A 25,897-nucleotide genomic window follows, 5' to 3' on the forward strand; every position below is an offset into this window, starting at 1 on the left:
ACACTGAAGTTCCAACACCCTCCCGAACGTCCTATTCCTTTCCCTGTTTATTTTCCTCCTTAGCACATACCATTATCTAACATACTATATATTTAATTTTTCTTACTTTGTTCCCCCCACCTGAATGTAAGCTCTAAAAGCTAGGGATTGGTTGTATTCACTGCAGTCTCCCCTGCATCTAGGACAATTCCTGTCACGTAGGAAGCATTAAATTTGTAAAATGAATACAAATACTGAAGCCCAGAAAGATGAAGCTACCTGCCCAAGATTACACAGGTGATGAACAACAGAACTAAAATTTAAACCCAAGCAGTCTGACTCCAGCGTTCACGCTCTTGAGACACAGTCTCCATTACCGAGTGGGGCTCAGGATGGGCAGGGTGCAGTGAACCTGGCAGCCCCTTCCGTCTTCTGTCTGCAGTGGACTCAGGTCGGGACTCAGGTCTGGCTTCAGCACCTGGGCGATGGCGGCCCTGCTCTAGGATGCTAAGGGGGCATGGCCTGGGTGCTGGTGCCCCCCAGTGGCTAGGGTGGGGAAGAACAGGCAAAGTGCCGCTTTCAGGCTGAAGGGGTGTAGGGCTGGAGGACCTGGTTGGTTCTTGCTTCCCAGTCTCTCCCCTCACAAAAGACCCAATACAGGGTGTGGGCATAACCAGATCTTTATTTTACCAGAAGGGACAGGCAGCGGGGCAGTGCAGCATCCAAGCCCCAGACCACACATGCAGCATCCACATGCAGGAACAGCTACACAGGCTGGGGCAGGGCAAGGGGTGGGGGACTGGGACCACAGGACACCCACAGCACCCCTGCCAGAATGCTTGGGTCCTGGGCTCCTCTGCTTCCACTGGAGCAAGGACACAGAGGACTGGGCTGCTTCCCCATGGCTGAAACCTAATCACTCTGGCCAGGAAGAAAGCTGGCACAAGGAGTGTGGAGTCTGGCCAGTCTACAGCACTGGGTTCTGTATAGGGTGGCATAGCTTTGCCCACTGGAAGGGCCCAGCCCGACACCCAGGACAGTACAGCCCTAGTAGGAAGAGGGTCTCTACACTTTCTAGTCTCCAGAAGGGCTAGATCCTGATCCCAGAAGGGCTTAGCAGAGTTGGGACCAAGCCCCACTCCACCTAGTAGGGACATGTCCATGAAGGGGACTTCCCTGAGCACAAGCAGGGGCCTCCTAAGGCAGTAGTAAACTGAGGGAGCTGCTCTACACAGGAGGCCTTCCCTCCGTGCCCCTGGGCGGGGGAGAAAGAGGTAAGGTAGGAGAGCAGGCCTGGGGCTGGGCGCAGGGTTAGTGAATGGCGCTGGCCCTGGGCCTGCAGCCACAGATAATCTGGGCCGAGAAGGGCCAGAGTGCGTGAGGCTGGGGGCTGCCTGGGGGCTGCCTGGGGGCTGCCTGGGGGCAGGGACCAGGCCAGGAGAGGAGAGGGCAGGGTGGCCGTCCTACCCAGAATCCCTGCACCCATGCTGAAGCTCTGGCTGGGGCCACAGGGGAAATGGACAGCTGCGCAGAAAACTTCAAGGCACCAGGATTCTGAGGAGCAGCAGGGCCGCCCCCCAGCAGACAGACAGTGACTATACTCAACATCTTCAGCTTAAACTACATGACGTGTGTAGAGGATGGCAGGAGAGGGGAGAGAAAAAGACAGACAGACAAAGGAAGAAACGTACAGGGAGATAAGGGCGGAAGAGACAAACCAGACAAATGTGGCAGTGAAAATGAGGGTGTGGGGTAGAGGACAGGAGGACAGGGGAGAAGGGAAGACAGCCAGAGGCCTGAACACGCAGCACTCCTGGTCCCTACAAAATAAGGCACCAGAGTCAGTAACGTTCCCGTTGTCCCTGTGGTACTAAAACGGGTGCTGAAGAGGGGGCGGTGGCTGCTGAACGTGTGAGCCTTCGGGACCTCACACCTGTGCACCAGTGGCCTTCTTGATCAGTGGTATCTGCAAGGATGGGAGATGCCATGAGGCCTTGGTTCCAGGGCCCCCAACCGACCGCTCCGCCTGGGCCAGTCCACTGGGCTGCCCAGCAACCCACCGCAGATGGCTAGACACCCACCTTAGACAGGTCCACGCCCGTGAGGGCATGCACAGAGGCAGGCAGCTCGGCCAGCAGTCGGTTCACCTCTGAGGTCACCTTGCTGTTGTCCCCACTGAGGACCACAATCTCATCGACTTTGGTCAGGGGGGCGGAGATTTTGGCAGCAATCTAGGAGGGGGGGCGGGGGGAGGAGAGCTGGTTGGTACTCAGACTCCATGCACTTGCCCTGTCCAGCATCTCTCCCTCCTGTCTCTACCTCACCCAATCCCAGTGTAGCCTGGCTGGGCTTCATTTGCAATTCATGGTCGGATGGTCCAGTGGGTTAGGGATGAGCTTATGCCTGTTGTGGGGTTCTCTCCCCACTGCTGAGTACTCCCCAATTTAACCCTCCCAGCCAGCCTGTCGCTGTGTTACTGACAAGGCCCAGAGAAGCCCAGCACTTGCCCAGCCAGTCCCAGCCTGGGGTGGGAGCCTCACCCGGGGCAGGGCCTCCAGCACCAAGGCCATCTTGGCTGCGTCCCCATATTTCTGGTAGGCCTCAGCCTTGAGTTTCATCCGCTCAGCCTCTGCCTTGCCCATCGCCTCGATGACGGCTGCCTCCGCCTCCCCGATTCTGCGGATCTTCTCAGCCTCTGCCTGTGCCAAGAGGACCTGCTTCACCCTGGGGGAGCCCAGGTGGGAAGGATCAGTGGGAAGTGCCAGCGGCGCCTCCAGCCTTGCCTGGGGGCCAACAAACCTCGAGCCTCTGCTTTGGCAGGTGTCAGGGGTGGGGGACCCATGAGAGGGGGGGGTGCCCTGGCCTTCTGGCTCTGGCCAAGGAGAGGGCACTGGCTCCCAGATGCAAATGAGAGAGGGGACCAAGCAGAGGTGCCCTCTGTGCCAAGCACCACACCAGGCCCTTAAACCTCCTACATCTAATTCAGTCTTCCTAACAACAATCCCACGGAGGAGGCGGGTCGCCCCTACTTCACAGTGGGGGAGAAGGGGCCCCCAAGCTCGGTCAGGAGTGGAGGGAGTGCATGGGTGGCAGAGGAGCTGGACTAATCCCCCAGCCCGGGCACCAGTGGCACCTACTTCTCGCCCTCGGCGATCTGCTGTATGCGGTGGGCCTCGGCCTCGGCGGGGCAGCGCACTGTGGCTATGAGCTCCTTGTCTGTGCGCAGGATCTCCTGCGCCTCCACTGCAATCTGCTTCTTGCGCTGCACGACCTCTATCTCAATCTCTTCCTGCCGGATCTTCTGCTGCTCACGGGCCCCTTGTAGCTCGTAAGCCAGCTGGGCCTCAGCCGTCTGTGGCGGGAGTGTGGTCAGCATGTCAGAGGCTGGCTGCCAAGTCCTGGGCCCTGAGCCCCAACCCGGGATGCCCTACGGCTTCTCACCTTGATGTTGACCTCCTCACTGAAGGCTGACTTTTGCAGCTCGAAGGCTCGCTTGGAGTCGGCGATCTTGGTGTCTGCCATGAACTTCACGTCCAGCATCTCCTTCTTGCACTCGGCTTCCTGGGAGCAGGAGGGGCAGGTGCTTAGGGTCCCCTGAGCAACCGTGGTCCCACCACCCCTGAGCTCCCTGTCCCTGGGGCTGGGAAGGAAAGCCCACATACCCGGATGCCTGCATCCCTCTCAGCCTCGGCCACTCCGATGTCGGCATCTCTCTGCACCACAGCAGTCTGCGTCTTGCCCAGGGAGCTCAGATAGTCCACTTTGTCATACACGTCCTGGGGAGGGAAGGGGGAGTCATCCCTGGGAACAGTCAAGAGGCAGAAAGGTTCCCCTCTGGCCAAGCTCCCCACTCCCGGATGGACGCAGAGGCCACAGCCTTCCCATCACACTGCACCTTGATGGTGAAGCTGAGGATCTCGATGCCCATGCGGCCGACGTCGGGGGCTGCCACCTCCCGCACCAGCTTGGCAAACTGGTCCCGGTCCTGATAAATCTGCTCCACTGTCAGGGTCCCTGAGGGCAGAAGGATCATGGGCTGGCTCCCCAGGGGCCCAGCCAGCTGGGAAAGGGAGGAGGCATGCGGGTGGAGGTCTGAGTGTATGCAGAGGTCACGCGGTCAGAGCTGGGTCTTCCTCGGTTTCTTCTTAACAGCGTCTAACACTGAGCCTCCTCCTGCAGGGTCCAGGCAGGATGAGGAAAAGTGTCCCAAGCAGCACCAGGTGCCTGACCAGACTGGCAGCCGCTCACCCCCTACTTCAATGTCCTCCTCTTCACTCAACTCACCTCATGTTTTGAAAGGAAATACTTGACGGAAAACATACCAGCTTTTCAGCTAGAAGCCTCTCAGTAGGACTGACAGAACCCCCTGCCCGCCCTGTCCCCTCCCTGGCCATGGCCCGGGGACACTGTGAGGCGCCTTGAGGGCAGCAGAGGGGCCCCCGGGCTGGGCAGGGCCTCACCGAGGATGGAGCGCAGGTGCCCCTCCAGGGTCTGCAGGACTACGTTCTTGATGTCCTGCACGCTCTTGCCCAGGAACTGCTCGCAGGCCACGGCCAGGAGCTCCTTCTCGGTCATGATCTTCACCTGCCGGTGGTCACAGAGGCGCCTGAGCCAGGCTGGAGGGAGGCGGACGGAGGCCCCAGACCCAGGAGGATGGTGATGGTACCCCTCCCCTCCTTTTCAGGACCTGGAGGCCTAGGGGCTGGGAGGGGGTGGAGTCTGTCTGAGGCCTCCAGTGGGGAGAAGACGCGAGGAGCTCCTACTGAGAAACTTCATCTTCACTGGCAGCCCCAGGCCCTGCCATGGCCTCTCTCCTGGGCGTATGGGGCTCCCCACTACCCCTCCAGGCCACTCTCTGCCCCTCAGCCTGCAGGTCTCTGCGAAAAGGAGAATGAGCAATAGGGGCACAGACAGACAGACAGACTAGGAAAGAGAGCCGGGACAGGGCAGGAGACAGGTCCGGGGTCCGCCACCGAGGGTGGGCATCCTCCTGCCTTTCTTTCCCAAGGCACTAAGCCGACAAGCCCCTCACCAGAGGCCTAGAACATGGTTGAACCTGCCTTGTGTGGACTTCTGGAGAGCAGGAAGCCCCTTGGCCAGGCACTGAGCTGGGAAGATAACGTGGCCTCCGACTCCAGAGCTCCCCTGCCTCACGTGGCCTCCGGTCCCCACCCTGCAGCCCCCTCCCCAGGGAACAGGGAAGGCTTGGATTCTGGGGCTTGGCACTTCTGACACCTGCAAAGAACGGGGCGGGGTTAGTGAGACAGGAGTTCTCAGCACAGCTTCTGTCCTCCGCGGGCCCGCTGGGGAGAGAAGGGGTGTCTGTTAGTGCTGCTGGGCGGCCAAGAGGCCGAGCGTGTTCCAGTGGCGATGACACTCTTGGCAGGGGGGCGCAGGGGCAGGGGCGCTGGAGGGAGACTGCCCCTGGCTGCCGTCCTCTCCTCCTCCCCCCCAAACCCCAGCACGGGGACGAGGCAGCTCAACGGACATGCGCGGGGCTGCTGAGTTACTATACCTGGGCGACACCCGTCACAGTTAAAGCTACCCCCTCGGCCGTCTCTACGTCCTCGCAGCGGGGCTGCAACGTCATAATCTCTAGGGAAATCCTGCCAAGAAACGCAAAACAGGGGCATGGGTCTGGGGGCCCAGGGCCTGGGGTGCGGGGAAACAGTGCGACACCTCACTGCTCCGGCTGGGATGGGCCAGGGGTCCTGCTGCGGGGGAGGACTCTCCGAGGGGTCAGAGCTGGGAGCATGTGAGGAGGAGATGGGTGGGAAAGCAGGTGGGGTGGGGTGCAGATGGTTCACAGGAAGGAGTGGAGTGTGCCACCCACGTGCCCACGTGTCCTCTGCTCAGGTCAGCCTGGCTGGAAGAGTGGGAAAGGGAAGCAGAGAAGAATTGGCTGTGGGTGGTCTGGGCTGGGGGAGGGCGGGGTGGGCAGAGTCTAGGTGTAGTTGTGTGTGTGTCCTGGGACAGCACGTAAGTGCTGGTCCTCTAGGCCGTGCTGTGCGGGCCGTCCAGGGATGCCATCTGAACATCCCCCAGGGAGGGGCCCTCACTTTTCCCTGGGTCTGCTCACACCCTGGGATGCCCCAGGAGGCTGCTGAGAAAGCTCTGCCTTGTAGCCTGGCACGCTGGGAGTCTGCCCCCCTGCGAGGGAAGCCCTGCCTGGACCCTCTACCTGGCAACAGGCTAGGACTTGAAGCCCACCCTCTGGGGTTGGGGCCAGGTGGGCCAGTGGGGGAAAGGGCTGGGGTCCCACTAGAGCTTCCTGGCCAAGGAGCACTAATCCTACAAAGAGCTGTTCTGCCCAGACAACCTGAGTCCTCAAGGGTCCACAGCACCCAGCTGAAAAGGGACCTGGGCATTTGCAGCTGTTTCAAGTAGAACGTGGGTTTGGAGGGAGATGAGGCTGCTCTAGAAGCGGGTCGAGAGAGGCCTGGCCCCTACTCATTCCACACAAGGTGCTCTGAGCTTCTTCTCAGGCCTCTGCCCTGAAGCCTGCCCTCCGGTGGCTACAAGGGGTGGGTGCGATGGGGACAGTCCCCTTCCCCATTCGGGGTAACACGATGGGTGAGGAAGGGTGTGGTGGTGCAGGGGTTTTGCCTGAGAAGCTGGAAGACAATTTCATGAGAGGGAAGGGGATGGGTAAGGTGACATGTAGGTCTCTTCCAGCCTGGGGACCTGCCAGCGTGCAGGCTCTGAGAAGCCAGGGGTTTTCTGATGTTCATCGCTGCCTCCTCAGCGCCTGGAGCTGACAAGGTGCTCAGCAGGGAGCTGGTGCATGAAGCAATGAAGATGGGAGCTTGCACGTCATGAAGAAAGCACTTGGAGTTGCTCAACGCCCTTGCTCAAGGAAGGGTTTCGTAGCTACGGCTGCGTGGCAGTGAGGAGTGAGACAGGAGGTCCCTTGCTTTTCCAAGTGAGATCGCGTTCACGGTGCAGACGGGGTCCCTCTAGCGCTTCTTCCCTGAAAACCCCAAAGCGCCCTCATGCTGTTCTACTCGCCTTTCCAATATCCCTACAAGGCACAGGGAGGGCATAATTCTCCCCATTTCACAGATGGGGAAGCTGAAGTCCGGTGACAAGAGATCTGCTCAAAGGTCCCTCGACACAAATTAGGGGCAGGACATTGGAGGGCGCCAAGTGGCGGGGTGAACAGAACTCCCCATGGGACCCATCTTCTGGCCCTGCAGGGAGGAGGACTAGGGCTTGACACTGAGGTGTCAGCCCGGAGAAGGGGCTGGCAAGGGGCTCCGTGGTGCCTGGAGGACTAGGACTCCTGTAGGAGTCGTTAGGAAGGAACCCTCCCCGCCCAGACAGCCCAGCTCTGTCACGAAAGGGCCTGTGTCTCCTGCCTCCACTTACTCCCAATTTAGGCTTGTCATCCAAGGACCCCCACTGGCGGATTCGGGCAGAGCTTCCAGAAGCCCTCGCCCTTTCCCCCCCAGCAGCCCCAGTGAGCGAGGGCAAGGGAGTTGGGGATCTATAGGGGTCCATCCTGCCACCCAGAGCAGCAGAGGTGAGAGCAGAGGGGAGAGAGGCACACTCTCAGAAGTGGAGTCCGTCCGGCGCCTGCCTGCCAGGCCCCGCAGGGCAGGAAGAGAGAAGGTTAGACACAGAGGAGGGAAGCAGGTGGGTTATTACCTGTGCAACCCCTGTTACGAATAGCGGGACCCCCTCCGACGTCTCAATATTCTCACAGCGACACAGGATGGTCATAACCTCCAGAGACAGTCTGAGGAGCAGCCAGGGGGTGGGGAGAGGTAGGGACAGGAAGGGGTAGGAGGGGACACAGCAAACACACACAGTGGTTACCAGACAAGCACCCAAAGCCTGACGCCTGGGGGGTGGGGCGGGGTTGCTCTTAGCACTTCAGCTCCCGCCCCGCTGCCAGCTCAGCCTAGGGCCGTAGGGGGACAGAGACACCCCCTTGCTGGCCTGAGGCCTCTGGGTCTCTTCTCTAGCCCCCATACCCTTCCAAGTGAGGAGCTGCTGGGCTGGAGGGAAAGTCTGCCGATGCGCTGGGCCCGTGACCTGAGGTTGGGAGGCCTGTGCATAGGGCACCTGGGTTACCCACCACCTCAACTTTCCCAGGAGATTCCTGGCACAGTCTGGGGGGCAGCCTCAGCTCCACCCTCCGGACACAGGCTAACCTGTGTTTCCAGAATCGGCGGGGGAGGCCACTCTGGGGATTAATGAGCCACAGAAAATACTGAATCCTGCTCGGGGCGCAAACCCTCAAGGCCTGTGCTTCATATCACTAAGAAGGCAGTTTAGGGCCAGAAAAGCGCCCCCCCACCTAGATTTTTGGATTTTCTGATCTGGGGGGAAGGGTGTGTCAAGGAAGGCTGGGGGAGAAAGTGCGCCCCTGCCAGGATATTCACAGGAAGAACAACTGGGAGACAACGGAGTCGTTCACTGGAATTTCCAGAGCTGGGCACAGCACAGAGTCGTGGCAAAGGAAACCAAGCGCTTCAAAGCTACCCGGCCCACCCTAGCTGGGCCTTCCTAGGGCAGCGTGTGTGAGAGTGTGTGCAGGGTGCTGGTCCAGGCGGAGGCCAGGCTGTGGACAGCACGGAAGGTTCCTTACACCAGAGGAAGGGAGGAGGGAGGCTGAGGTGACGGAGCAGAAGCAGGTGGACTGCGGGGACGGGGAGCAGTAGGCAATGTGGATCCCCCAACTCTACTCTCGCAGTGCCAGCCCTGGGGGCTCCAGCCATGCAGATGTGCAAAGGTTGCCTTCACTCGAGCCCCTAAAAATAGCACCCTTGGGTCTGAGAGGACTCCAGACCCAGCTCAGACAGGAACCCACCAAGCTCTCTTTTGGGGAAGGAGGAGAGAGGGAGACAGGAAAGAGGGAGGAGGGAGGGAGGAAGGGAGTGAAAGAGGGAGGCTGCAGCTCAGATGCCAGAGGTGGAGGAATCACTCGGGCAAGGGAGAGAGAGCTGCCCACATCAGGGCCTCAGCATAGGACAGGACGTGGCAGCAAAGTGCAGCAGGAGGAACTTCCCTGAGTCTGGAGAAGAATGGCTGACACCAAGGGGGGTGGCATGTAGGACGGCTGTGGAAAGTACCCCAAAAGGGAGGCTGGGCTAGAAACCTCCACTCTGACCTGAGAGGCTCCTGCCAGCCTAGGGGAATAAAGGCCCCAGCTTGTGGAGATGTCCCCCAAGAAGGCTAGGGGCTGGGGAAGGGGCCGCCCCAAACAGGGCCCAGGAAGGGGAGGGGCTGCAGGCTCAGACTACCCAGCAAGTGGGACCAGAGGGAGGACGCTGAGCCTGGATGCGGGAGATCAGTTTCCTAGGATGAGGACAAGGGCCCCCACCCCTCACTTCCAAGCCTGCTGTCGGAGGAGCCTGGCCCCCGTCTTGGGGCTGTGCTCCCTGGAGCAAGAAGACGGAGGGGGGACCACGGATGTGGAGAAAGGGCTGCTGGGTGTTGCCCCAGCAGTGGATGCCCGGGCAGGACAGGTCTCTCTGGGCAAATGGCAAACTCTCTAGGCATGGCTGTACGTTGAGGTGTCTCGGTAAGATACTCTGTCGTCCCAGGACTGCATGGCGGGTGGGGTGGGGTGACAGTGTCTCTGGAGAGGGCACCTCACGGCTTCTGACAGGCCAACTGGCCCCCTCAGGAGTGCTTAGGATCCGCCTGAGAGGAAGCTGTGACCAGTACTGATTACTCTCTGACACTTTTGGCCTTGGGCCAGAAGAGTCCCCCAGGATCCCTCAGCTCAGGCAGGGCCAAGTGCGGGGAGAGATGGGATGGAACAGTGGAGGGGGTTAGTGAGAAGTCAGTGAAGTGTACAAGTGGTGACATGCTTCCCACGCCCCTGACACTAGCCAACACCCCCAGACTCCCTGGAGCCCCAAGCACTAGCAGCTCAGAGTAGCCATGGGGCGTCTCTCCGCTGACTGGTGGGGCTGGGATCCAGGACAGGGATTTCACTGGAATCTCTGCTACTTCCCCTTCAGATGAGCCCCACCGCCGCCAACACGCCCGCACTTTGGCAGCTCTGCTGCCTGTGTTGCCTGGCTCCCGGCCTGGAAGAATCTGGGCCCCTCCCCTGATCTCCCATAGTCAGGAAGGGGTGCTGGTGGGGAGGTGGCCGGGCCTCATCTCCTCCTGGGTGGGCAGCGAGGGGGCAGGAGAGGCCCAGGCCAAGTCCAGCCCTGCGGCAGGCTCTGGGAAAGCCAGCAGGTAGAGCCTGACGGTGGGCCCTCTGGGGAGCTGAAACCTCCCTTCCCCGAGTAAGTCTCTCCAGACTGATTTAGGAGGTCCAGAGCCGTCTTGCCCCGCCCCAGAGCCAATTCCTTAGATCCCTACCCCTTGTCTTTAACACGCTGCTGTCAGAGGCCCTTCAGACTGTATATCCATTCTCTGCCATTTAGCCCCTGCCTGCATTGTCCCAGGGCCTGCACAGGTGAGGGTTTGTGTAAGGGGTCCCTTCAGCCTTTCTTCCCTTCTTAGACCCACTCCAAACAGGTGTGTAATTAAGGCTTCGTGAATAACTCTGAGCATTAGCATTAACTAATCAGGGCATTAGCATTCTGCTTGAATTCTCTGGGACAGAAGTGATGCCCTCAATGGAAAAAAGCACACCCACCAAGGAGGAGGTGCCCACAGACAGACCTCCTGCACCCCTGTGTAACCCATTTCATCTGCTTCTTAGGAGGTCCCGCCCCCCAGAGTGGAAGGCGGCAAGTGGTAGACGCTCTAGCTGACCTGTGGGGTGAAGGGGGTAAGGATGGAAACCCTTTTCTCCCTTGCCCACCAGGATGCCCGGTTTGCTGGCCCCCAGGCCCTTACCTCTGAGTGTCGGAGATACACCACCAGGCCCAGGCCCAGCCGCCAAACACATACTGTTTATAGTCAGAACCGCAACAGCCCCCTGGAGAGCAAAGCAAACCACTGCTGGTCAGTCAGTTCTTGGGTCTGTCTACCCTCCATGCCGCCAACAGCAGCTCTGGGCCTTCACCTGCTCTGACACTTGACAACTCCCACTGCTGGGTGCCAGGTGCTGAGGTTACAAATAAATGGAAGGTATGCCCTTAAGGGCCTTGGGCTCTAGTTTGGTAAACAGGCAATTTGCATAGGAAGGAGGGTAGCCAATGAGTAGTTAAGAATGTAAGTGCTTTCAGAGAACAGATGAGAGGTCAGTGGGCAGGAGTGAATGGAAAAGCTTCCATCTTTGATTCAACCATCCATTCAGCAAACAAATATTGTTTCATGCTAGGGAAACAGAGATGAAGATAAAATTCCTATCTTAAAAGAGGTGAGACTAGGAGGAGGGACCTTTTCCTGGGATGATGGTCATACTATGCGATTTGCCTGTTATCAGAGTGAGTGCAGTCACAGAGGGAATGCAGGTGGGAAGCTAATGGAAGAGAGTCTCTGAGCCAAGGTTGGGTGGGGCCTTGCTCATGTCCAACAGTGAGGCTGGTTCTCTACTCCCAGGGGTTCAGAGTGAATTCGTTCTTCTTGTGGGAGAGGATGGGGAAGGCAAGGCCTCATAACAGAACCCAACTCATGGTACCAATTGGAAAAGACAAAGGGAAAAGGCCTAAAAAGGAAGTGATTCCTGGAAAAACTGTGTATCAACTAAATAGCATGTTGAACCTGGCCACGACCTGATTCATGCCGTGGACGCGTACGGCAGCTCTCCATACGGACACGAGAAAAATCAATTCTTGAAATTCTTGTCCCGAACCCTCCTGCTGATGCCAAAATTACTCAACAAGTTCAAGAAAACTCAGTAAAAGCAAGAGGGGCTGTTCACTTGCAGTGCAGACATGTTCAGAAACAGACGATTCAAAGGAAACGTGATGGGGAAAATGCCAGTGGGTGTCATCATTTCCTTGTTCACAAACTTGGGTTTTCAGGAAAGCCTTAGGGGTGTTTGCCTCCCATGGTCAAAGGTCAGGGCGTAGTTTTGTATAGCTGGGTTACAGTGTCTCTCAGGCCCCTTGGGAGGGGACAAGGCAGGGTGGAGGGGCAGAGGGCGGATCATGGGGTGTCTTAGGTATCCGGCCAAGGAGGGGTGTGTGTGTGTGTGTGTGTGTGTGTGTGTGTGTGTGTGTGTGTGTGTGTGTGTGTGTGTGTGTGTGTGTGTGTGTGTGTGTGTGTGTGTGTGTGTGTGTGTGTGTGTGTGTGTGTGTGTGTGTGTGTGTGTGTGTGTGTGTGTGTGTGTGTGTGTGTGTGTGTGTGTGTGTGTGTGTGTGTGTGTGTGTGTGTGTGTGTGTGTGTGTGTCTCTCTCTCTCTCTCTCTCTCTGAGGGGGGGAGTCATTTAAGCTAAGGAGCAACAGTTACATTTGCATTTTAGAAACACCACTTTGCACTGGGAGGAAGACAGTGGGTCAGGGGGGCTGGGTAGAAGCAGCCTCTTGCAGTGACCCAGGCCAGACCTAGGGGTTCACGTGGGGGGATAACTTCTAGAGTAGTCTTGTCCAAGAGAACTTCCTTCGAGAATAGAAATGCTCCCCAGCTGTGCTGGGCAACAAAGCACCTACTAGGGACATTTGTTACTGAGCACTTGAAATGTGGCTGGTATAACCAAGGAACTGAATTTTAATTTAATTAACTTATTTAAGTGGCCACCTGTGGCTTGTGGCTACCATATCGGACACTGCAGGTGTAGAGCCTGGGTTTGGGTGGGTGGTCAGGCCGACAACCGAGCAGAGACAATAGAGAGAACCACGAACCAGAGACAAGTTTTAAAGAGGCGGAGGCAAAGGAACGACCCCACAAGAGCGTCGGGCCTGCCAAGTCAGAGAGCCGGTGTCTGGCACTGCCCACTGAGCGGCCAGCCCTGTTTCCTGGTCTGCTCTATGCACAGGGTGCAAGCAGCCGAGCCAGAGGCCCAGGGACCAAGAGCAGCCCCTCAGTGTGCACAGGGGCAGGAAGAAGTCTTAGGTCTCTGGAGATACGTGCTCTCAGGGCTGCTGCTCAAGGTAAGCCGCTGCAGGCTTCTCTGCCCTGGGGATGGGGTAAGGGAAGCCGTTAAGGACAAGCAGTCAATTTGAAACCCAAACCATCTCGGGATCCAGTGAAATTGGAAGAGGGTCCAAAACCACAGCTTGTTCCACTTCTTCTGGCCTGGTCGGGGCTGGGGCACAGCTTCCTTGCTGTGGTAGCCTCCTGCAGTGCCCCAGGCCAGACCTAGGGGTTCATGTGGGGGGATAACTTCTAGAGTAGCCATCACTTCCTCGTTCCTTGTCCCCCCCCCCCGGGGACTTCTCAGTATGCTGGGGGAGGGGTGGTAGTAGTGGTGCGGGGCGGGATGGGGGTGGGGGAGCCCAGGGTGGCTGTCCGCCCTTTACCTTTAACACATTCTCTGACCTTGGGAGCAGGCTGCCACAGCTCAAGCTGGGCCTCGGCCAAGGGCAACATGGCCAGGTTCCCAGGGGTAGCAACAACAGGAAGCTGGGACTGCCAGGCTGTCCCGCCCCCAGCAGCCTCCTCCCCTGGAAGTCATCTTCCTCCCCCCAGCTTCCTGGTTACACTGAGCACCACTCCCAAAAGAGGACGCTTAGGCGGCCCCTCCTTGACCTCCCCAGTTCTCACTGTCTCCAGACCTGGAAGTTTCTCCTAATGTTAGCTCACTTTTTCTAACTCAATCTGCTTTCCTTTGCTCTGTCCTCAACCAAGCTGAAAAATCACAAAATATCCCATGATGACCTCCGTCCTACTCTTAGCCCTCCCCAGACACAGGCGCCAGTCCGCCCTCTCAGGAGCACTCCTTTCCCTTCCTGCCCCTCTTCCACTCTTTTCTTCCTACTAGTCAAGAAGACCATCTACAACTCTACAAGCAGGATTTTTCTTTTTTTGGCGGTGCTGTGCGACTTGTGGGATTTCAGTTCCCTGACCAGGGATTGAACCCGGGCCATAGCAGTGAAAGCGCCGAATCCTAACCAGTAGAGCACCATGGAGCTCCCATACAAGGGGGGTTTCTTCAGTCGAAATCCCCCTTAGTAGTCTGGTAATGGCCAAATGTTCATAAATGCACAAAATAAGATACAGAAGAAACAAATTAAAATTATCAAAATGTTAAAACAACCAAATGTGTGATATAGTAATATGTGCTCTGTGTAATACATTAAATAATAAGATCTCGTGGTAGATATTTTAATAACTGGCTTAATTTCAAAGTAGTGATGAGCATGAATGGTTTTTACGGTACCTGCAACAAAGGCAGTATGGTAGGAAAATATCTGCTAATACTATCATGGATTGTTGCTGACATTAATAATCATAAGAAACGCTAAATGTCAGTTTAGGTTAGTGTGAATTAAAATGCACTATTCTCCCCTCATCCAAATGCGAAGACCTCTAAATTCTATCCACAAACTCCAGGTTAAGAACTTCTGACCTACTGTAGAGGAGAGAAAGGTGTATGGTATTTGGATTCCCCTTTTAAACTCCCAAAAGCGGAAACAGAGGAAAAAATTTACATTACAGAATGGAGGGGGGTTACACAAGAAGAAGAGCCTCCAGACTTTTCAAGTGAAAAAGATGATCATGAAATGTATCAACATCCTCCTTCTGAAAGTAGGCTGTGTGAGATGCCCCTGGACTTAGATGCAGGCCCAAGTAATGGGGCGGGGGGGGGGGCGGAGCACAGGGCTGGGAGTCCACGTGCTAGAGAGAGCCACAGCTCAGCTGGATCATCTCAAATCCCAAGGTAATATTATGCCAGGCATTCTCTCTCTCTCTCTCTTCTCTTCCACCTTCCCTTGACTCCAGTTCTCTTAATTCTCAGCATGGCCTCCTCTCCGCACCCCTAAAACAGCTTCGAAGCTAGCACTGCCTTGGCCTCTGGCCAGAGGACCAGGTTCCTGGCAACTGGAAGGCACACAGCAGCCCATCTCAGGGGTTCCTCTTGCCCCTCAGTCTCAAGGATCTCTCCACAAAGACGGGACTGGACCTTTTGTCTCCTCAGCCCAGAGTCTAGGATTCTAGAGAGAAATCCCACAAGAAAAACCAAGTGCGATGCAGATTTGGGTTTCTAAAAACCTTCTTTAGGAGTGGTGGCTGGGAGACTGGCCCAGTTCTTATCGAGGAGCAGGTTTGGCCTCAGTGCTCTCTGGGGGTCTCCCTGGTGACCCCAAGGCTATCTTTTCTGGTTTTCAGGGAAGTGAAAGATCTTAGTTCCCCAACCAGGGATTGAACTCGGGCCCCCTGCAGTGGAAGGATGGAGTCATAACCACTGGACCGCCAGGGAATTCCTAGGGAAGTGAAGGACCTTAATTCCCCCACTGGAGTAAGGTGCTAGTTAGGGAGACTGGGGATTTCCCGTCCCAGGGGAGAGATGGATTTTGAGATCCAAAGTGAGCCAGAGGCCATGTTCTGGGGTGAAAGTTCCCAATGGATTCATCACACCTCTCAAAGGTGGGCAGCTACAAGCCCTGGCCCAGCCCACCCTCTCCTGTTCATTCTGCAGCCGGCCCTAACAACTCTGCACAGGCGGAGAAGTCACACCGACAGTGGGAAGATATGAGGGATTCCTGCAGCTACAGGCCTCCAAGCTGTCAGGAAACACAGCCTCCCCCCAGCACCCGCGCCAGGGGCTGCACGAATTGGTGGCTTGAAAGGCTTCTGCCACTTCCCAAGATACCCAAATATACAATTTAAATAGCAGCCTTAAGGCAAGATATCTCTCCCCTCCCCAATACTGCAGTCCCCCAGCCCCACCTAAGCTCACAGAAATTCTGGAGTCTGCAGCATTTTGCAACCAGAGCAACACAGAGACAGGTTTCTGTAGAGGCCGCACCCGCCACCCTGGGGCGGGCAGTGCCAGTTAACCCCAGCAAACCCAGCCTGCTGGGAATTAACGGGTCTGTGCCCAGAGCCCAAGGATTCATGTCTAGGGTCCCTCCCCAGACGTGCACCTGCGACCCAACCCCCATCCCGGGCGCTGGCATCGGCCAGACTGTTCCCGGAACCCCAAGGTTTCAGTTCGGGATCCCCTAGGCCACAGGGGAGACCCTGCCAGGGGAGGAAGCAGAGAAAGGAGGGAAATAAACACGGTTAAACATTCAGGGCGGGGGAGACCCTGGCCCGTGCCCTAGGGCGCAGAGCACGGCAAATGGGAGTACTGGGGGTCCCTCCTGGAAGGGGTCTCAGGTGCGGCCCGGAGCGCCGTAGGCTCAGGCCCCACCCCCGGAGCCCTTCCCCGGCCTGGCCCCTCCCCGTTCGCTCCCCAGCCCGGCTCCCGCCCCAAACGCCCTCCAGGCCCTGGGCGTCCCAGACCCACCTCCCTCGCTGCCCGCTCACCTGAAACCACCAGCGCCTCGTTGGGTCCCACCGTGTGGCAATTGCCCATGGCGCCGGCGGGACTGAGGGCCTTCGGGGGCCGCAGAGACCTGGACAGCAGCAGCCAGCCCGCACCCCGCGCCCGCCCGCACCGCCGGCCGCGCCCAGCCTATCCCGCCACCCCCAGCGGCCGCCCGCCCGCGCCCCTCCGCGGCCGCGGCCCCGCCGGAAGTGTGGCGGCGGAAGGCGGGGCCGGCGTGTCGAGGGAAGCAACCAGAGCTCAAGCCGCGGCGGTCAACACGCTTTATGGCACGGGGTCGCCATCGCGGGGCCCAGCCCTCAAAGGCGTCCCTCCACTCCCGCCGGGTGCCTCGATAACAACCGCCCTGCCCTTTCTCACCTCCCAGCACCCACCTTACAGCGGCCGGCCCTGGAGTCAGCCCGCCGGGGCTCCAATTTCAGCCCCTGCTCTTACGAGCTGGGAGACCTTGGGCGAGTCCCTTACCTGGCTGCCTAATCCCGCCTCTGGAAAAAGGGGGTAATGTAACTACCTAGCTACACGGTCGAAAAGGGCCCAGCTGAGTAATTCTCAATGTTGGCAGTGCATCAGATTACAAATTCCCAGGCCCTCATCCAGGGCTGATCAGCATTCCTGAGGGTAGGGCCTGGAAAATACGAAATTCAAATTCCTGAGAAGCCGCATCTGGCATCTGGCACACTACGCCCCACCTCTCAATCTGGGGTTACGGTCACTCTCAGGAAGAAATCATCACCCTTTATTTCCTTCCATCCGGAAACGAGCTGTCTAGGATGTAGCTTGAAGCCCCAGAAGGTAACCATGGAGGTAAAAATTGCAACCCTCTCAATGCCCAGTGCGTGGCCTGGCACACAGCTAAGGTTTTCAAGGCCCACCAAGTGCCCTGGAAAGCTTCCCGGCCTGGGGGTTAGGAGGTTTGGAGCTCAGGTTCAGCTTTAACCAGAATTCGGCGCATGACCTTAGACAAGTCTGGTGAACTCTGAGGGCTGGGGTAGAGTTCAGAAGCCGTGGGCTCCTCAGGGTGGGGGCTGCTCGGAGAAGATGGGTCCTCAGGCTGGGGATCTTCATCAGATTCGGCACCCTCGCCAGGCCCAAGCCCGGCTAGCCTTTTGCTGGCCTCCCATAGCCGGTGAGCTGCCCGGTCGTCTCTTGCAGCTGGGGGCACCTCCTCCACATGGCAGTTGGCAAAGTATCTCCCACTGAGGGGCTCAATGCCCTCCTGCAGAGCGCAGTACAGGGGTGTCTGGGCACCCCCTCGTGGTGCCCGGAGCACTAGCCAAGCCACTGGGCGCAAAAGTGGGCGGAGCCATCCAGGAACGTGGCGCAGGAACAGCTCCGAGTTCACGGGCCCTGTGGACAGGAGGAAAGGAAGGCAGGAGCAGGGAGGACAATGGGTGAGGGCCCAGGGTAAGAGCAGCAAGAACAGGGCTACAAGGGAGTGGGGAACAGAGTCCAGTTCCAGGGAAACCAAGGTAGTATTTACCAGGTAGTCTTTAGGGCCCCGACAAGGTGACCTCACTCGTTTCTAACAGCAAGCTCCTTTTCTCCATCCAAACTCCTTATATATCCTCATCTTCCAGATTTTGCTCATGCTGTGTCCCCAGCCTGGAACAATTCTGTCTCTCTCCACCTTTTCTACTAGCTCATCTTTTTTCCTATTCCTTTGTTTAATCAGCAAACATTTATTAACACCTGTAGTAGACCGGACACTGTTTCGGACGTTAGAGACATGGAGTGTAGTACCGGTTATCTATAATTATTATTGTCACTATTATAGTTACTAATGAGCCTTAGGCAATGATTATCTCATATGCAGTATGGTAATATGGGTGGGGCAAATCTCGTTATCCTGGAACCTGTTCCCTAAAGGCAGGGATGGGTCTTAGTCATCTGTAAAATCACTCAGACTGTAAGACAAAATGCTTACAGTGGACCCGCAGACCCTGGATGACCCAGCCCATCTCTATTCCTCATCTCTTGCCACTCTCTCCCCTCTCACTCTGTTCCAACCATACCAGGCTTCCTGTTCTTTCTCAAGCACACCAGGCACTTCTGCCTCAGGGCCCTTGCACTTGCTGTTTACTCTGTTCTTTAACTCTTCTCCTCAGAAAGCCTCATGCCTCATTCTCTCATCTCCTTCAGGCCTCTACTCAAATGTCACCTTTTCAGATACATCTTCCTTGACTGCCATAGATAAAAATAGCACTCCCTGACATTTCTTTTTTTCTTTTTCTTGTGCCAACCCTGTCATTTCTTAGTCCCCTTACCCTGTTTTATCTTTCCCCGTAGCACTTTATCACCACCTGTCACTGTATTTATTTATTTATTAGCTGTCTCCCCCTTCTCTAAAGCAGAATGTAAACTCTACAAGGATAAGGTCTTTGTTTTGTTCACTGCTACATCCCCGGCATTGAGATTAATGCCTGGAACATAGTAGGTACTCAGTAAATGCTCCCTGAATGAATGAGTAATTATTAGCTAACATCATCATCATCATCATGTTATAGTCAGTTCAGTCATGTGGATGGCTCCTTGGGGTGAGAACCTAGGCCTTATTCATTGCCATACCCTACCTAGCAGTCAGCATCCAAGTTTGTGGTGTGAGAGGAAAAACCCAGACAAGGAGAGCCTAGCTTCAAGATCAGCAAGGAACAGTTCTCTCCTTGGACCAGACTTCCTTCCTACCCTGAGATTCTGTGGCTCAATGAGAGGTTGGGGGAGCATGGGATGGGGGCGAGGATGGGAGAGGGGGAATCAAAACAAAGCAGAGCAGCCAGAGAGCCAAGTCTCACCTGGGTGGGCTGCATAGCAGGTGATGCCAGTGCCCTCAAGCTGAGTGGCAAGCTCCCTGGCAAACAATACGTTGGCCAGCTTACTGTCGGCATATGCCCGCAGCTCCTGCCGCCAGCCCACCACTGGGCAGTCCAGGCGTGTGAAGTCGAGGCGGCCTCGACGGTGGGCGGCTGAGGATACCACCACCACGCGGCTGGGGGCGCATGTCTTCAGCCGGGGCAGCAGCAGGTGTGTCAGCAGGAAGGGGCCGATGTGGTTCACTCGCAACAGCAGGTTAAAGGGCTCCCGGGTTCGGCCACAGGAACTGATCCCTGGGGCAGGGGCTAGGTGTGAGCAACTGCTCCAGAGGGATTCCTGGAGGCCTCGGTGTCCCCCGTGTGAGATGGTGGTGGGGGGCATCCTTCCCACACGTCCCCTGGCAAAGCCTGGCTGGAGGGGTCGGCTGCCCCCTGGCCACCCGCCGCCCCCCTGCAGGGTCTGCTGCCCCTCACCGGCATTGTGGATGAGGATGTCCAGCCGTGGCTCAGAGCTCAGGAAGGCAGTGGCAAAGGCCCTCACGGAGGCCAGACTGGCCAAGTCCAAGGCCATGAAGATGACCTCATTGTTCCCACTCTCCTGTGGAGTGGCAAGGGCTGGGCTGTCATATGCACCCTTCTCTTCTTCCCTCTCCCCAGGCACCGAATTCTGAGAGTTCAACTCCTACTACTACTAAGATCTGCCCCTAGGCGTTAGAATGTAGTGGATAAGTGTGTGAACACTGGATGCAAATCTTGACTTTGCCGATTACTAGAGTGAGACCTTGGGCAAGATGCTTAATCTTTCTGAGCCTTAGTTCTCTGTAAAGTGGGAATAATAATAATAGTACCTGTCTCAGAGTTATTGTGAGGATGAAATGAGTTAATATATATGTAAAATCTTTAGAACAGTGCCTGGCACGCACTCGTGCATAGGCACTTGCTATTATTATTAATATTATCATACCCTCTGCCCATTATTGTTTACCCTAAAATCTACAACAGACTTCTCACTGGTGTCCTCCAACCCACTCTTACCCCCTCCAAACTAGACGCCACATAGCCACCAAGGGGTTCATTCCAAAAGGCTATTCGGACAGTCCAGACCCTGTGGAAGACCCTTCACTGGATCTCCACTGCCCGTTCTATAAAATCTGACCTCAGTAGGGTCTGTAAGGGCCCTCAGAACCTGGCCCTGGCCCAGAGTGTTCAGCGCCGTCATTTTGCCTCTTTTCCTCATACTCTGTGCTCCAGCCTCATTAAACCTTTTAATCGGTTTCTTAAAGCAGACCAATTAATTTGCCTCAGGGCCTTTGCATATGCTGTTCCCTCTGCTGTTCCCTTTCCGACTCTTTCATTAATGTAACTTCTACCGGTCCTTAAATGTCTTAGAATAGCAATTAATTCCTTCAGGTCTGGTGCCCTTTTGCTGTGTGACCAGGAGACCTGTGCACCCCCTCTTCTGCACTTGGCGAACCGAGCCGCACTCTCCTTTCAGGGGCTGCGTTTCCTCCAAACCCGCCCCGAGCTGCTCTGCTCACCCCTGTGTCCCAGGTGTGACTGTCCTCTGTTCACGGTCCCGCCTGGCCCCGCCCGCCCTCACCTGGCGGAGGTCGTAGGCGGCCGCCTCCCCGCGCTCCCGGCTCCGGCAGGCTAGAACCACGCGCGCTCCCCGGCGCGCCAGCTCCAGCGCCGTCATCTTCCCGATGCCGCTGTTGGCGCCTGTGGAGGGAGGGCGGGAGCCGAGCTGAGCCCGCGGGCCCCCGCCCCCGCCGTCCCGGCCTCCCCGCCCCCTGCCCGCCAGCCGGCACTCACCCGTGACCACGGCCGTGCGGCCCCGCAGGCTGGCGATGCCGCGGCACGGCGGCCCCTTCACCAGGTTGTAATAGACTAGCACGTAGGCGCCCAGCAGCAACCCCACGCTCAGCAGCAGCGCTTCCATGCCGGCCGCGCCTCCGGGCTCCCGCTCAGGCCTCGAGCCGCCCTGGATCGCCTCCTGGAGGCTGCGGGATCGCCCCGCACGGGCCTGGAAGGGCGACAGGCGCTCTTCGGCCTCCGGAAGGCGGAGGCGGAGGCGGAGGCGGAGGTAGACGCGGGCGGGAGGCAGGGCAGGGGGTGTGTGTGCGTGCGTGTGCGCGTGGGCCCTGGGAGCGCCCCCTAGGCGTGCGTCTGCGTCCTCTGGGTGTGTGCTGGTGCGAAAACCCAGGTGCCTGTGTGCGCTTGGGCCCTGGGAGCGCCCTCTACGTATGTACATGAATCCCTAGCGAGGGCGTGAATGACTCTTTGGTGTGTAATGTGCCCATGGATCCTGGGATCGCCCTTCAGGTTGTGTGCGTGCCTCTGGATCCTGTGTGTGTGTGCCCATGTGAGCACCTTGTAGATGCTCAGGTGTGTGCATGCATCTGTAGTCTGTCAGTGGGTGCTTGAGTGACCGTCTTCGTATGTACCTGTACTTTGTGCTGGGCTCTGGAGCAGGAGGGGCTAAGCAGAGTCCTCTGGGTGTCAGTAAATGGCAATCCTTCCCTTCTGGAGAGGAGTGAGTACGTGAATGCTCTGCTCTCGGTGAACAAGTCCGTCAATTCCTCATCCTCATATTCAGCCCTCAGCTTCTGGGATTCTTCCCAAAGAGGCCAGAGAGGTGGCACAGTGTGTTCAGGGCGGCACCATCAGTTAAGGGCTGTCAGGAGTCACTCATTCATTAGCTGTCTATCTCTCTGCCTCCCCCACCCCTCCATTTCGGAAGGGAAGCAGGAAGAGAGTGTAAAATCTGTTATCTGATCTTCAGGAGGCAATTTGGCGCTGAAATTCTCACAGGTGGTAGAAATAGGTAAAGAAGCTCCATCACTGAATGGAAGTGATTATGATGACAAAGTGGGTGGGGACAGCTAGGGAGGCATGGGTAAGGGTATTCCTGGCCGGGTGACTTGCCAGGAGAAAGAAGAAAAAAATCTAGTACAATTTAGCACCCATTGTTTGGCACTTATGGCATGCCCGGCAGGCAGTGCAGTTAGCCTTGGAAATACCGAGCGGAACAATGTTTCTGTCCTTAAGGAGTTCAAGAGGCCCATTAGGGTAGGGGTAGGAGAGTGGCGGAGACAAAGCTAGACAAGTAGGTGGAAGCCAGGGTCAGACCTCACATTCCAGGGGGAAGTTTCCTATTTAGCTGCACTGTGGATTCAGTGTTCAAGTGTCGATACTGTGGGATGAGGCTAGGGATGGAATACTAATGAAATAAATGTATGCACTCTCCACCCCTGCCAAGGCAAAATCCTGATATGCGAACAGGTACCACCCACTCTAACAGTGCTGACATACACACAGACGTGTCCTTTAAGGAGTAGGAGATGGTCTTCAGGAAAAACTTCTCCGATAAAGTTTCTTAGGTAAGTGTACGAGGAGGAAGAAATAGTTTGGTTTAAAAAGAGGGTGCTTGGGGGCCTTAGAATTAAGGTAATGGGTAGAATCATCTTCTGATGAGGAACTGCAGTTGTACAGTTGTGATCGCAAGTCACGTTACTTGTGGCACGCCTGAGTCTAGAGATTGGATTTCTCCTTTTTCGTGTTCTTCAGACATTTGAATCAACAAACTCCGCACTAGATTCTAAGCTCCAAGAGGCAGGGGCCACATCTGCCCTGGTGATTGCTCACAGCAAGTGACCTAGACCAAGACCCAAGGCCTGGCAAAGGCCGGAACTGGAGGAACTCGAGTGATACTTGAATATATTAATGAATTCCTCCATGCCCAGCTAAGGGCTCCGGGCGGAAAAAAACAAAACCAGGTGTTATGACTTCCCCCAGAATAGGTGGATAAAATATGATAGCAAACAACTGGAACCAAAGGCAGCCCCAACTCGTTGGGTTAAAGCTTCTAGACCAGAATGCAGAGGTCTCATGCCATCTTCTATTTTAATGTCTTGCTTTTGGAGCCAGGAGCAGGGATCTGCACACTCTTGGATTCTTGCAGAATCTGATTGTGTCAAATGATCAAGCCCTCTGAACTCCCTCAAGTCACCCACAAAGCCACAGAACAGCCCCCCTTCACAGCTGCACCCGTCCCCTCCCATTTCTCCCTCCCACCTTAGGTGCACTTTTCTCCAGCGCCTCCCCTCTCCTGACTTCCCTTGGGGACTAAGCATCTGGGAGTGAGGCTTGTTCAATGAGGCTGTGGGACCAGGGCGTCAGGGAGGGTCCCCTCTAAGGGTGATGACAGGTAGGACAGACAGGCAGAAAACATAATTTGAAGTATTTTTGTTTTTTTATATACAGAATACAGGAAAGTTTCTGTAAAGTCTAAAACATTACAATTACTATGTACATCGGTACTAGTTGTCGGGGTGGAAGGAAGAGGAGAGAAGTGGCAGGAGAACAAAAAAAGGAGACAGAACAGGTTTACGACAAAAACGCTTTTGCTACAATAGACAATTTGAAGAAAACGCTCTACCACATGTAGTACTGTACAGTTTTAAAAAACATTGAAAAAATGTCATCACTAGATGTATTTACACAAAATCCAAATACACTTTTCCTTATTTGAAATAAAATAGATGGACAGCCAGAAAAAGAATTCATTTCTCATTTGTCCATAATACACAGTAGCTACCTGTAGTGCAACCGCTGCAGAAAGGGAAAATAACCTGGGGGGTGGGAACCATGGAAGGAGGGTGGGTAGCGATCTTTATATTAAATAAAACAATGATATTGTATAGATTTTGCTGTATGAAAACTGTATTTTTTTCTTTTAATATAAAACTATTGTCACTGCCACAAAATAGAACAAGTTTCTGATTATTTTACAACGGCGGGCGAGGGGGAGGGAGCAGGAGGTGGGTGGGGAACGGTTTTGTGTCGGAGGAGGTGTCCAGACCACTGGCCTTCCCCTCCCTGCCCACGCTGTTCCTCAGCTCGGTCTGCCGCTTTCCCATGAAATGTTGAGTACAAATATATGTGCAAATGCCCCCTAGAACTTGAGAAAAGAAAAAGGATTTTTAAAAAACAGTCAAAAGGTTTTCTTCATTTCATGCAAAGATTGTAGTTGAAGGGTTTCTGGTGGAGTATAGAAAAAACCCCGGGCTTGGTTTGTGTACATTTTTGCATTGCAGGAGTCTTGGGTTGGGTGGAAGGGCGGGTGACGGGTGGCCGCCAGTCCTAGGGAACGGAGTTGGAGCGCAGCACAGGGCCCTGGTGGGGCTTGAGAGAGAGCTTCTCGGCCAAGACCCCATCCTGCAGCAGGCCGGCATCGCCTTTGGGCTGTTTGGTCGCAAACTCAGTGATGCTGAAGACAAACTGCAGGCACCCCAGCTTGATGTAGCTGCCGTGGTGCAGTAAGGCCGTGCCCTCCCAGCCGGCCCCACTGCCCCCAATCAAGCTTGAGCTGCTGGCTTTGCAGTTGCAGGGTCTCCGCTGCGGCCCCTGGGCCTGGGAGCTCATCATGGCTGCCTCCTCACTTGGCTCTTCATCCTGTTTCTGGTGCCGGCGGCGCCCTGGGAAAACGGGGGAAGGTCACAGGAGAGGAACAGTGAGCAGCCAACCCACCGGGGCTGTCTGCCAGGGTTGGGCCCCTGTACCTCCCCCCTCTAAATGCTGCGTGACTCGGGGTGCGGGGCACTCAGAAAGGACTGGTGGAGTCTGAAGTCCCCAGGTAGGTGTGTACACACGTGGGGCTGCACAGCACATGCTTCTCTGTGGCCTTTCCTGGGCCCATGAGCAAGGAGAACCTGGCCAACGGGACCAGGAAGGCAAGGGACAGCAGGTCATGGCAGCAAGCCACAGCCGCCCTGACTGAGGCGTTAGAGAACGTGTCCCCAAGTGGCAGGTTCTGTGGCCACAGGCCTCGGCTCCAACTTACTGATGACACTCTGCACTTTGGCAACAATACTGCTTGGGGGGGTTGGCGGGGTCTTCTCAGAGAAGTCACATGAGTACAGCACATTGTCCACCGTTGTCCCGTGCTCACTGTAGTTTAACAGCTCATAATGTTTGGTATTCTGAGGAGGAGGAGGGAAGATAAGATGTGTGGTCTGCTGCGTGGGGCCTGGGGCTAAGGGGAGAGAGGACACATGGAGAAGGCTGTGCTGCTCTACCTGGGGAGCTCCCTCTTTCTTCCCCAATCATGCCCCCCTTCCCTGTCCCTTTCGAATGGGGCGCAAGACTCACCTCTTCAAGGAAGTTTCCTTCCTAACCCGCCCCCCGCCCCCGCAATAGTTGGCCTCCTTAGCACGGGCTCCTGGTGAAATGATATTCACTGGCACGTGATGATGATGATGAAACTCACAGGGACACGCCCAGAGGGCTTGGTTCCTTCTATCATGGCCCCCTCCCCTGCTTTAGGGCGCTCCGGCCCGCGCTGGGCCTATGGACCAACCTCAGGAGAGATGGGAGCCCTGCTCCTGGGGAGCGGTTAGCCATGTAGGATGCCCCTTCACACCAAGACTCTTCTCCAGGAATGACGGGGAGGGAAGAAAAGGAGAGGACCCCCAACCCCCTTCCCCTCACCCCAGGGCACTGAACAAACCCCAGTGCCTGGGACAGGGCTCAGGTTGGAAGACCTCTCTCCCACCGCGTCCCCACCCTCACCTCATCGTAGAAGATGCAGGCGTGTTTCCCAGACACGTAGTTACAGTGACCATAGTTTGTAAGGCACACGTCCATGTCAGCTCCTGCGAGGTGGCAGGAGGCGGGGAAAAGGAAGGCAGAGAACAGACGGTCAGGGGTATGTGTGGGGGAGGTGAGGGGCCAGGGAACTTCCGGGCGGGAGCTCAAGGGGTAGGTAGCTCAGGGCCCTCTCCTTGTAGTTTTGCACAAAAACTGATGTCTCTTCTAATC

At 56.4% G+C, this 25,897-nt stretch overlaps 3 protein-coding genes across 7 annotated transcripts in view; all 3 read right to left on the reverse strand.

Moving 5' to 3' along the window:
* Positions 1-1,387: 1,387 nt before the first annotated feature.
* Positions 1,388-16,414, reverse strand: FLOT2 (flotillin 2). Of its 4 annotated transcripts, none has more exons than XM_081220239.1 (11): positions 16,253-16,414; positions 10,789-10,870; positions 7,627-7,717; positions 4,440-4,563; positions 3,875-3,993; positions 3,642-3,755; positions 3,421-3,540; positions 3,117-3,331; positions 2,520-2,703; positions 2,061-2,210; positions 1,388-1,945 (listed from the first exon to the last, which is right to left on the reverse strand). In XM_081220239.1, the coding sequence occupies exons 1-11, from the start codon at positions 16,299-16,301 to the stop codon at positions 1,907-1,909; spliced, it is 1,287 nt and encodes a 428-aa protein (XP_081076365.1). In that variant the 5' UTR covers positions 16,302-16,414; the 3' UTR covers positions 1,388-1,906. The 4 variants fall into 4 exon arrangements, with proteins under 4 accessions (XP_081076365.1, XP_081076362.1, XP_081076364.1 ...); XM_081220236.1 differs by lacking the exon at positions 7,627-7,717 and adding an exon at positions 5,495-5,585 and having other exon boundaries at positions 16,253-16,412; XM_081220238.1 differs by lacking the exons at positions 7,627-7,717; positions 10,789-10,870 and adding an exon at positions 5,495-5,585 and having other exon boundaries at positions 16,253-16,412.
* Positions 16,415-16,986: 572 nt separating this feature from the next.
* Positions 16,987-21,258, reverse strand: DHRS13 (dehydrogenase/reductase 13). The gene is made up of 5 exons (XM_081220235.1): positions 20,891-21,258; positions 20,679-20,797; positions 19,553-19,676; positions 19,061-19,372; positions 16,987-17,618 (listed from the first exon to the last, which is right to left on the reverse strand). The coding sequence occupies exons 1-5, from the start codon at positions 21,015-21,017 to the stop codon at positions 17,176-17,178; spliced, it is 1,125 nt and encodes a 374-aa protein (XP_081076361.1). The 5' UTR covers positions 21,018-21,258; the 3' UTR covers positions 16,987-17,175.
* Positions 21,259-23,331: 2,073 nt separating this feature from the next.
* The window catches only part of PHF12 (PHD finger protein 12), a gene marked incomplete at its 5' end in the record, with an annotated part of 40,158 nt that continues 37,592 nt past the window's right edge, over positions 23,332-25,897 (reverse strand). For both annotated transcript variants that reach the window (XM_081218464.1, XM_081218463.1), the window contains 3 exons: positions 23,332-24,555; positions 24,921-25,059; positions 25,649-25,731. In XM_081218464.1, the coding sequence (XP_081074590.1) occupies positions 24,221-24,555; positions 24,921-25,059; positions 25,649-25,731 (557 nt within the window). In that variant the 3' untranslated portion in view covers positions 23,332-24,220. The remainder of the gene's footprint in view (positions 24,556-24,920; positions 25,060-25,648; positions 25,732-25,897) is intronic.

The sequence above is a fragment of the Mesoplodon bidens genome (genome assembly GCF_964165515.1).
Source record: "Mesoplodon bidens genome assembly, chromosome: 19".
Classification (NCBI taxonomy): domain Eukaryota; kingdom Metazoa; phylum Chordata; class Mammalia; order Artiodactyla; family Ziphiidae; genus Mesoplodon; species Mesoplodon bidens.